Consider the following 11,321-nt stretch of genomic DNA (forward strand, 5'->3'; position numbering starts at 1 on the left):
AGTAAATATTTTATTTAACGACGCACTCAACACATTTTATTTACGGTTATATGGCATCAGACATATGGTTAAAGACCACAGAGATATTGAGAGAGGAAACCTGCTGTCGCCACTTCATGAGCTACTCTTTTCGATTAGCAGCAAGGTATCTTTTAAAAACACCTTCCCAGACAGGATAGTACATACCACAGCCTCTGTCACACCAGTCGTGGTGCACTGACTAGAACGAGAAATAGCCCAATGGGCCCACAGACGGGGATCGATCCTAGACCGACCGCACATCAAGCGAACGCTTTACCACTGGGCTACGTCCCGTCCCATGATCATGATGCTGCAAGTCACTGCTTGCTTGTCACAGATAGGTCTCAAATGAATCAGTCCATGGTTTTTGAAAATTATAGGCGAGTGGAAAATCGCACACCTCAATATGCTAGTGAGTGAAAAATCACTCTCCAAAATAAATAAAATAGGCAGTGTAGCTCCGATTGGATTTTGACTGGTACGTCTACAAAATTGTCTATTAAACCAGTATTTTCTGATTTGTTCAACAAAGAGAAATACCAGTTTAACGACTGCATGGAAGCCACTGCCATGTTTTTAATTTTTATCTTCCTATCAGCTCAATGAGCTAAGAAAACTGTAAATTTTTGTGAACAGTGGAAATAAATATACCCATCTATTTTACGTGTGCCGTTTGTTGAGTGTAACATGCGCTGTTTTTCACTCGTCAGATTGAAACTAGATGCGCAGTACGAGCACGATCACACCAGCGCACCTTAAGAAGCAAAGTCTGATGAATCACGTAATGATGTAAATGAACAAACCATTTTTTCCGTGGAGTAGATCTTCCACCAGGGGCAGAGCAATGTAGTCAAAGACGGCCTTCTGTGACGTATACTCATCAAACACATGTTCAAACGAATACTGCATCTATAACGTAACAAAGAAACCATTGCAGTTATCTTTAATATTTGCATGTGTAATATGTAGCCGAGCTGATACCACTTGTACTTTAACAATCAAACAAAAAGAAAAATGTTGTCCTATGTAAATAATGCTATCAGACAATTAATAACTACGTATGATTCTCATCAACTGTTGACATAGGAGAATAAAATGATAAAATGACTCGAACTTAAGAATTTGTCCCCACAGCAATTTAAAAAAATAATTGCCATGAATAAAATGGTTCACCAACAGCAATTTGGAGCCTGTCTATTGCAATTTTTGTTTCAAAGTGACATTTGCAGCAAATAAACATGACTGTAAGGTTATTTTGCTGTATGTAAACATATTTTAAATGCACAGATGTGAAATACTGACAGATGATGTACACCAGGTGCAAACATTTTGTCATTGTTGAGGAGAAAAGTGCCATCGATGATGATCTTTACCTACAACAATTTATATCTTAATGACAGCAATTGCTGTTGGTGCTGTTGTTCAAGGTTGAGCCCTGCATTGGACCTCAAGAATATATGTAAAATAAGAAAGATCGTCTCAAAACACGAATATTATGAGTTGTGAAAACAGAAAGATACAAAACCTAAGCAGGGTTCAAGCTGGAACCCCCCCAAATTATTAGGAATTTGGCAAATTTCGTCCAAAAAAAGGGGAAAACATTTATGCTTCAATCAACCAAACAGCTAAAATGGTGGTAATATAAATAAAACCAACATGTGATTTTCAAAGTAGCTTTTTCACAAATTAATGATGAAATAAATTCATTGGCTTTTAACAGTATTTGGCAAGTGATAGCCTAAACAAGCCTAAGACGAGTTTATCAATGGAAACACTGAGCTACAGTAACTGTACAAGAAATTATATTTGCAAGCATACCTCTTTGACTTGTCCATTTCTAACAACAGAGTTCTACAAAGCAGAAAAAAGACCATTATCAAACATGCAAAACCTGCCTCTTTTTCAGTCTACAACAGAAGGTATTAGGAAGAGGAAAGAGATAAAACAGGATGCACTGAATTTGGCTTGTTGTAACCTAAAGGCCATGATACATCTACCAAAGTAAAGTTTGTTTTATTTAACGACGCCACTAGAGCACACTGATTTTTTTATCTTATCATCGGCTATTGGACATAAAACATATGGTCATTCTGACAATGTTTTTTTTTAGAGGAAACCCGCTGTCGCCACATAGACTGCTCCTTTACGACAGGCAGCAAGGGATCTTTTATTTGCGCTTCCCACAGGCAGGATAGCACAAACCATGGCCTTTGTTGAACCAGTTATGGATCACTGGTCGGTGCAAGTGGTTTACACCTACCCACTGAGCCTTGCGGGATCCGAACCCAGTACCTACCAGCCTGTAGACCGATGGCCTAACCACGACGCCGGTGATACATCTACCAAGTCTGTGAGACTATTTTAACGTGACGTATAGTCAAAAGTATTGGAGACTTTGTTTGAGACCAGTCTCTGAGAATAAAATTAAGAGTTTGTTTTGTTTTTAACAACACCACTAGAGCATATTGATCAATTAATCTTCAGCTACTGGATGTCAAACATCCGGTAATTCTGACTCGTAGTCATCAGAGGAAACCCGCTACAATTTTCCTAATGCAAAGAATCTTTTATATGCACTTTCCCACAGTCAGGAAAGCACATGCCACGGCCTTGGACAAAAAAACAATCAGGTGAATGGATCCACTGAAGTGGTTCGATCGGATCCTGTGACGCAATCACATCATGCGAGCACTCAACCAACTGAGCTAAATCCTGCCTGAAGATAGGGCAGTGTTCTATTTCGAGACAGAAACGTCTCCAAAACAAAAGATTAAATATCAACCAGAAAACGTAAACAAAAACGCATGATGTGGCTGTCACATGATCCTGGTTAAAACATCATTATAAGTGCTAATTATTAATACATCTGTCCTGCAACAATACAATGTCGTAAATGAGTGTCTGCAATAATGTTTAGACAACACACCGCCATGTGTCGTGTCGTTACTTGTTGTAGCAGCTTAATATAGTCCGGTTTAGGAAATAGTTCCCCATATAACAAATACTACAAGATGCCGATATGCTTTTTAAAATCTTTCTTTGATGATTACGCATACCTGTAGGTTGACCTCTGTAGTATTTAAATAACCCATTGGTTTCAAGTTACTTGTTATATGTAGCACTAACTGATAACAAGTGTGCAAGTGGTATGGTGCCACTTGTATATCAGCAACATGAGGTGGTGGTCAGCATTAACTAAAATGTTGTGGTCGACCTATGTTGATTTTTTACACAGTACTTTTCAGTTGAGAGCACTCCCTAAAATTAGTAATTACATGACCCTCTCGATAGTATTTCTCAAAGAATATATTCTGACATAGAAATTGTATTGAACTGCATGGAGTAATTAATGGTGACCAATGTGTAACCTTTAGGAGATGGTCAAACGATTCTGAATTCATCTCGGGGAAAATTTTGTTCTGTATCGTGTTACAATTCGCTATACAAGTTTCAGAGATTGGTACACAATTTTAAAACAGTAGTTGCTTATCAATATTCAATTGACTAGAAAAATTGCTAATCACGATTCTGAAAAGAAAGTATTCCCTGCAACTGAATATAATTCTGATTAACCATCCTCATACCTCTTGGAGATAAAACTAAGTTGGAGGGGACAGGGACCGTAAAGATAAAAATTATGGATAAGTAATATAAGGTCTTCTTCCAGCTAGACGAAAGTGACATGTTTACACTAAAATGGGTACTTATTCATATTATCTGGCATTTGGGGGTGGGGGGGGGGGGGCTCTTATTATCTACTCACTAAATATGCCCCCATTTTCATTAATTTAGATTAAAACAGGCTTAAAAATTATCTGCATACATGTATATTTAAAATAAAATAAATTAAGTTAAATTTTGTTGCGTTTAACAACACCACTAGAGCACATTGATTTATTAAATATCGGCTACTGGATGTTAAACTTTGGTATTAAAATATAGTCATGTTATAGTACCTTTTTTTAAAATTTATTATTTCCATCAATTAACAGCAAAATGAGTCATTCAAAATAATTTGTACTGGTATATTTTTTTAAAACTAAAATCGCAAGCATCTACTAGTGTAAGCAATGTAAAGAAAACAAGCATTCAGAGTGTTGTTGAAACAATACATGTCCCTTACCGGGCCCCACAAGTTTTCATATATCATAAGTTCAAGGACCATAACTCTGTCAACAATTTAAAAATTCTACTTTTGATAGTTATGGCCCTTGAATAAAATCTCCGTGAATTATACATAATTACTAAAGCTATACACAAAATTTCACAGGGTTTTTACCTATCCAAAAATATTTAGGGTCCATGATCCAAGCCAGCGACTACACATATTTTAAAAGAACTTTCAAGGATGCGTGCAAACCCTGCTAGAAAATGTTCGGGTGTATGTTCCTAGTACCAACAGCTTCAAAAGCATGCAATGACTAAACTGACCAAAACAGTAGATATATTAATCAGTGAACATGAAAAAAGTGACTCCGGACTGAACTCAATTAACTAGCCAAATAGGTCTTTATCAATTGGAAAATCCATACTGGAACCCAGTTATCTCCCATTACACATCCATAATATAGCCCTCTACATTGCGAATGAATATTGCATATGCGACAATTTTTTTTATCTGGTGACTAAAACATTTCATACTACCTATATAAAAAATAGAAATAGATACCATCTGACTCCTAGATGGAAAAGTTAATGTAGAGGTCTGTAATGTAGAGGCACTGATTTTCCCCTTTTCCGTTGCATAATGTTACAAATTCCGGGTTTTTCTGTTTCAGTATTAAACAAATTCTGTTTTTGTTTCACACACACCGCAATTAATTGCTGGTATAAAATAAATAAATATGCAATGAGGTAAAACATGTCAGTAGTTTGTATTTATTTTTGGTTTAAATTTAAACACGAATACGCCATGACATAGACTTCGGACATTTTCGGTTTTCTTTACGATATGATCGGGAAAATAATTACAAACGATCACACTATAAACCACTTCCCTTGTATAAAGCCTGGCATACAATATGCAATTACTGCATTCCTTTGTGAGATCGGAAATATGGCAATGCCGCAAATGTTAAAAATTAATAAGCAAACATAACATAATATATTTCACTTGAGTAAATATCGGAAAATTTTAGCTCACAATGTTCGGTTTTTCCCGTTAAATCGCCGGGAATAAGCGAAGAAAACATGACTGGTAAAACGTCTAGATACTCTACATTAAACATTTGGCTTAACATACAAAGGTACTATAGTGTCGTAGCGTAGCACAGGCAGCTGTCGGTGTCCATAATTTCTAGTTCGAAAAATAAATTTTAATTAATCAAATGCGCTATTTTAAGTTAAATAATGTTTTGGAAACAAATCGGGAATTCCGTTTCAGATAGGTATTTCCGCGATTTCGTCCGCAATTCTGCGATCGCGGAAAACCAGTGCCTCTAGTAATGGTAAACATGCACTAAACTACAAAAGCCTACATGCTTGACGGACCAGACAAAAAGAAAATATAAAAGATCTAAATCTATGTGTCCGTGCGCAACTCAGGTTGACCAGCTACATAATATGACATGGAAATAAATCTGCTGACTATAAATCCACACAAACGTATGTGAACGTTTCAAGCAGAACCTCTCCTACCTCAGGTGGGATGAGGCGGATGCACTTTTCGTGCAGAACCTTGACGCACATCTCAGAACCTGGATTCTCGAGAGGTCGCACTCGACAGTAGACCTGAAATACAACAAAGTTAAATGATGCAGGCTAAAAAATGTATCACGATTCAGTGCTTCCATGAATCAAAGATTTTTGGTCAGAATCTCAAATATGGATGGAACGAGAAATAGCCCAATGGACCCACCAACGGGAATCGATCCTAGATTGATCGCGCATCAGGCGAGCGTTGTACCATTGAGCTACGTTCCGCCCCCATAAATAATATACAATGCACAATTCTGGAGTCAAAAATTTAAGTGCCATAAGGACATGGTCCTAGCTTGTTATTCATGCAAATAATATTTTGGACAATGTAGATAATAAAGAAATTATCGTACTGAGTTTACGAAACTTGTGTCAGGATTATTGTATTACACTCGCTTCGTAAAATCAGTACAACACACAAGCTCATACAATAATCTCTCTATACTGCTGACTCAGGGTTTCTAGAATTTTTATAAAATCCACTAGCCATGGGATCAGTGATTTATAAAAATTTACTAGCCACGATTACTAATTCACCAGCCCTACTTTACTTTAAGTTAATGTAATTCTACAAAATAATCAGATATGTCACCTAAAGAAGGAGATAGACCTTAAAAACACTAAAATTTTGTGGTGGTGGTGGTGGGCAGGAAATGCATATCTACAAAATAGACTTAACCTCAGCATTTGTTTTTCACTAGCTGTCGGACATGGCAATAGTAGTTATTTACTTGCCCAACACTGAATATCACTAGCCATGGGAGTGGGGCTACCATAATCTAGAAGCCCTGGCTACCTTTAGGTATCATTGCCATTGTTTATGTCATTTTATCACAAATCTTGCATTTTGTTGCTTCTAAATACATGAACTGAAAGTAATAGTTTAGGGATAAATCGAAGTTACAAATGTTTATGCCCGACTTTTAAACAAAACCTTTCTGTGACTGATAGGAATCAAACCTCAAAATAATAAACTGGAAACACAATTTAAATATTTCCTGTGGGTTTTTTTTTTTAAATTCTGTTCATTTATGTCATTTTTAAAAGTGAAAACTTCTATGAAATTTATATTATACTAACTACATTTGGGTTTAGTTAATTTTCAGATACGGTGAATATTTTTTTTAATAATTAAATAGTGACTACTTAAGACTACTGGATAAATTTTTGACAAAAAAACATGTTGAGGGGGGTACAAATTTATAAATACATAAAATAAAGTTTATATTTGAATCGCTAAGTATTATTTTTGTTTGTTTTTAACTTTTATATGTTAGATCACATTTACTTATGGGCATTTGTGGCCATATGTCCAGTATTTATGTCCATTATTTCCAATAACTGTATTTTTCTAACCAGAATATTTTTGGGAATTCATATCCCAATATTTCGTGATTTTTGCTGTTGGTAAAGTGGTCAATTTTATTATCAAATTAGCTGTCACAATCAGAGCAATTCCTGAAAATGACAGCAATGTGCCGCCATTGTTGTCAAGTGAAAATACTTGCTGAAAACCAACTCAACTCTTAATTCCCAGGTATTTTCCATTGAAAAACTAAAGGTGTAATACTCTAAAGTAATGTATTTTCTGTTGGTCTATTATTATATTTACAGTGAGTGCCATGTACAAAACAGCAGGAAATATGAATTGGGGAATGCACTGTAAACAGTGTAAACTTACATGACATCGGGCAAGGTATCTCGCCTGCAGTAGTCAGAAGGTTAAGCAATATTACCGTAGTCAAAGATTAAATGTTGTAGCTACTTTGTATAAAAATTTACTAATTAACCAAACTGACAACAGACATGCCCTGATTTTTTTCCCAATCGCAAGCTCATTTAAAAATTGAGCACTGATCAATATAATATACTGGTAAACTTCTTTTTTTTCCGGGGGTGGGTGGGGGGTGTTAAATGTAGTATACACATATAGAGGTATGAATGGGTGCTGGTAAAGTCTGACAGAACAAAGAGTGAATGAAGATAACATTAAAAAGAAAAAATCCTACCTCTACAGGATCTTGCTGCTGTGTGGCGGCCCTCTTGCGTGGAGTTTTGCCTCTCCTGAAAAATCAAACAAAACAATGATCAACAAATATCAAGTATTGGCTCTGTATTGCAAGTAGTGTTTGAGAAATGGTCATTTTGCTAACCATGGTAGGTGTTAAATTTAGGTTGAAAATCACTGATCATTTTGATCCTATTTTTTCAAGTCCCATTATCCCAGCAAATAATGTACATAGAAACATGAAATTTTGTATGGGTATTACTATTAAGGTTATAAATGTCTGATATAGTAGTTTTCAGTTGTCATAAATTTTAATTTATCTTACATGCAGACATTTTAATAGTGTTTTAATGTCTCAAAAAATGACTGTTCTTCAGATAAAAAGGCATTTTAAAAAACATTCAGTTGTCCTAGAGCTAGATATTCAGTTGAACTGTTGAAAACTACCAGTCTGCTATATATCACACCTTCATAGTCTTCATACAAATTTCACGTGTACACAATTTCCTGAAATAATGGGTCTTTATATACAGCACAACAATCATAATGATCAGACCATTTCCAAGCTAAACTGAAATTTCTCAAAAACTACTTGGAATACAGACACCAAATTTTGGATTTATTCAAGTGAATGACTGCAGAATATTTTATACAAAGTTCAGGTCAATCTGAGACCGAAGTGTGTGGGCAACCTTAAAATTGGATGATTTCAGATGGATTGACCCATCAAGGTACGTACGAGTATAGGACTTTTTACCACCTCTGATTTGACTACAGGTCTCTCTCAGTCTCTGATGTTTTCTGTCTACTTTCCAAAGTATTAACATTTCAGAAGTAAATAAAACAAAAGGAATGTTTGTTTCAAACTCATTTTTTAAAGTTCTACAAATATGTATACAAATCTATGATACTGATTACAACAAAAGCTGCTAAAAAAATTGTGAGAATGATCATTTTGTTCATGTGTCACCCACATAAATCTAATTTCTCATAACCTATTTTTTGTTTGCTCATGTAGTATGCATGTGCTAAAAGAACTGTTGCTATAGAATGCATTCACCCGGATTTCCCATATCTATTAATAGACTTGAACAAGCCCAATGATCCGGTGATCAGAATGTCTCACTTTTGAACTAAACAGTGGACAAATAATGTAGTGCAATGTTATATAAATTATTTAATGTAAATAACTTGTACCTCAGAAATGCACAAAACAAATTTTTAATTACTGGAGGTCTGTTACGTAACAAACTCCAGTAGAGTCTGAGGTGTTAATGCCATGGCAACGCCATACAAATTGTATACGTCCAACACAATTAGAGATTTGGGGGCAGGGTTTAGCTTGTGCTCAGTTAAAGTGCTTGTGTTGCAGAATCGAACCACCTCGGTGGATCCATTCAGCTGATTATTTTTCTCTCATTTCAACCAGTGCACAACAATTGGACAAAGGCTGTGTTATGTGCTTTCCTGTTTGTGGGAAAGCGCATATAAAATATCCCTATCTCAGTGTCAGAATTACCAAATGTTTGACATTATAATCAATGTGCTCCAGGTGTCTTTTAAAAAAAACTTTTACTTTATTTCATCATGAGCACAGGCCCAAGACTTGAATTAAATGACTGGTTATGTAACTTGTTGTTAGGTATTTAAACAGTCAGGAACTCAATATCCAAACAAAATGTTCCTTGCCTGTGCTCCACGATTGATATATAACCAAAGGCTGCAGCAGGTATCCTCCTGAACAAGTATTGAAAACAATATACTAGTTAGGTAGTTTATAATGTGCTGAGGTGCCATTAAAATTTAAATATTAACTTTTTTTTTAAATCCTCAGAATAGTAAACCAGCTACATAATCATACACTGTTGAAGTATGATTTGGCACTCACATAATTTTCATCTTCTTAACATTAATGAACAGGTATGTGTAAAAGAAATCACTGACAGCACTGTTCTTATGTGTAGATTCAGTTTCACATACTTGTGTCAAAACATCAGACGCCAAACCTGTAAGTGTCAAAAGTGTTTTAGTTTGATCAACAGAATTTGGAAGTTAGTGTTTATTGTTCAAGCATTCCAGGCACCGGATTTGGCAAGGCAGGCTTAGAACGATGGGGATTGGGGGGGCATGACAACCAGAAGGAAAATATCAACAAATTTCTTAATACAAAACAGCAGCACCCATTCTAATAAAAAAGTTAATACTATTCAGAATAGTTTCATGTTTAGAATCATAGTCATTTTGTACCATGCTGCATGGTCATTTCGTACCCTAGTGACAGTGTTTCTGTCAGAAAGAAATTTTTGGGTATGGCTTTATAAAATTAAACACAACCACAGTCAACAGGGGGCCTTCCCCAGAAAGAAAATGGCTTAAGTTTATGGTTAAGAAATCATACAGTAATGATAAGAGTATTTAATTTTGTCAAAAAGTTAACTTTAAAAAAAAAAAAATATGCCAAAACATTTGGGTATGGCGCCATACCTGTTTTACCCTCTGGCAGAAACCCTATGTCATTTTGTACCTTGGTCATTTCGTACCAAATTGTAAAGTCATTTCATACCAATATATACAGCAACGAATTGACCATTACTACATGTACACTACATATTCATTACTATAAACACCACCTGCACTTCCAATTCATTACTATACATATAACGGACCAAGAAAATATTTTGTATTTATTACACCTTCTTTTCAAACTTTCCACTTGGTAACTAATTTGGCATAACGAAAAAACAAGTTATATATGTATACTGTCAGACCGTGTTACTTTTGTAACTAATTAAAGTATAACGCTGTTGTAAAAATAGTTTTCCCTCCCCCGACAATTTTGGGTCGGATGGCGTAAATGACAGTCTCTATTACTTATTCGCAGCTTTATAATTATAATATCCACCCGGTCCCCCCCCCCCTTTACTATTTTTAGTTTGGGGTTAGGGTGAGGGTTAGGGAAGGGGTATCTTGATGAACTAGGGGAAGGGGAGGGGGGGTCTGGGCGGATATTTTCCCTCACATTCAATCAGCCGAATAATAAAAATCCCCCAAATCCGTCTTGAATGCATTTGCAGAAGAACTGATGAAGGTATGCCCAGAACAGACGTGCTTAAATATTCGGTAGGACTTTCTTTTGGCACGGTCATGTATAAAGAACATTATAAAATTTTAATACTTATCATAAATAGTTAGGGTTAGTGACAGTGCCAAAGGAAAGTCCTTCCAAATATTCAGTGGCTGGTCGGATTCGGAGATTTTGCGGTCATTACATGATTACTCATTAACATAACAAACATTCCTTTCTTTTCGTTTTGGTTCCAACTGGCAACAGAACAAAAATAAAGAGGCCAAAATAGCAAATATATAAATTACAAGTTCAATAAACCCGAGATCTTTCCCAACAATCTCACCCTTGATCCATTACACATTTGTTGTTGAAATTATTCAAATTATATAAGAGAAATAATCTATTTAATTTTTTGTGTTCGTTCTTTTGAAATCCCGCTTCACTCGAGCAAACGAACCAATGAAATATTTTGTACTGTAGCGCCCCTGGGTGTTAATGTGAATAGAGTTATCTGTCTTTGATGTTAGA

General features: G+C 35.6%; 1 protein-coding gene across 1 annotated transcript in view; it reads right to left on the bottom strand.

Moving 5' to 3' along the window:
• LOC121387248 (kinesin-like protein KIF23) overlaps window positions 1–11,240 on the bottom strand; it is a 45,144-nt gene extending 33,904 nt beyond the window's left edge. The window contains exons 1-5 of the mRNA XM_041518273.1: window positions 11,137–11,240; window positions 7,728–7,782; window positions 5,659–5,751; window positions 1,840–1,872; window positions 825–930 (exon numbers count right to left, since the gene is read on the bottom strand). Coding sequence (XP_041374207.1) covers window positions 825–930; window positions 1,840–1,872; window positions 5,659–5,751; window positions 7,728–7,782; window positions 11,137–11,147 — 298 coding nt within the window. The 5' untranslated portion in view covers window positions 11,148–11,240. The remainder of the gene's footprint in view (window positions 1–824; window positions 931–1,839; window positions 1,873–5,658; window positions 5,752–7,727; window positions 7,783–11,136) is intronic.
• Between the last annotated feature and the right edge of the window lie 81 nt (window positions 11,241–11,321).

Source organism: Gigantopelta aegis, chromosome 13 (assembly GCF_016097555.1).
Source record: "Gigantopelta aegis isolate Gae_Host chromosome 13, Gae_host_genome, whole genome shotgun sequence".
NCBI lineage: Eukaryota > Metazoa > Mollusca > Gastropoda > Neomphalida > Peltospiridae > Gigantopelta > Gigantopelta aegis.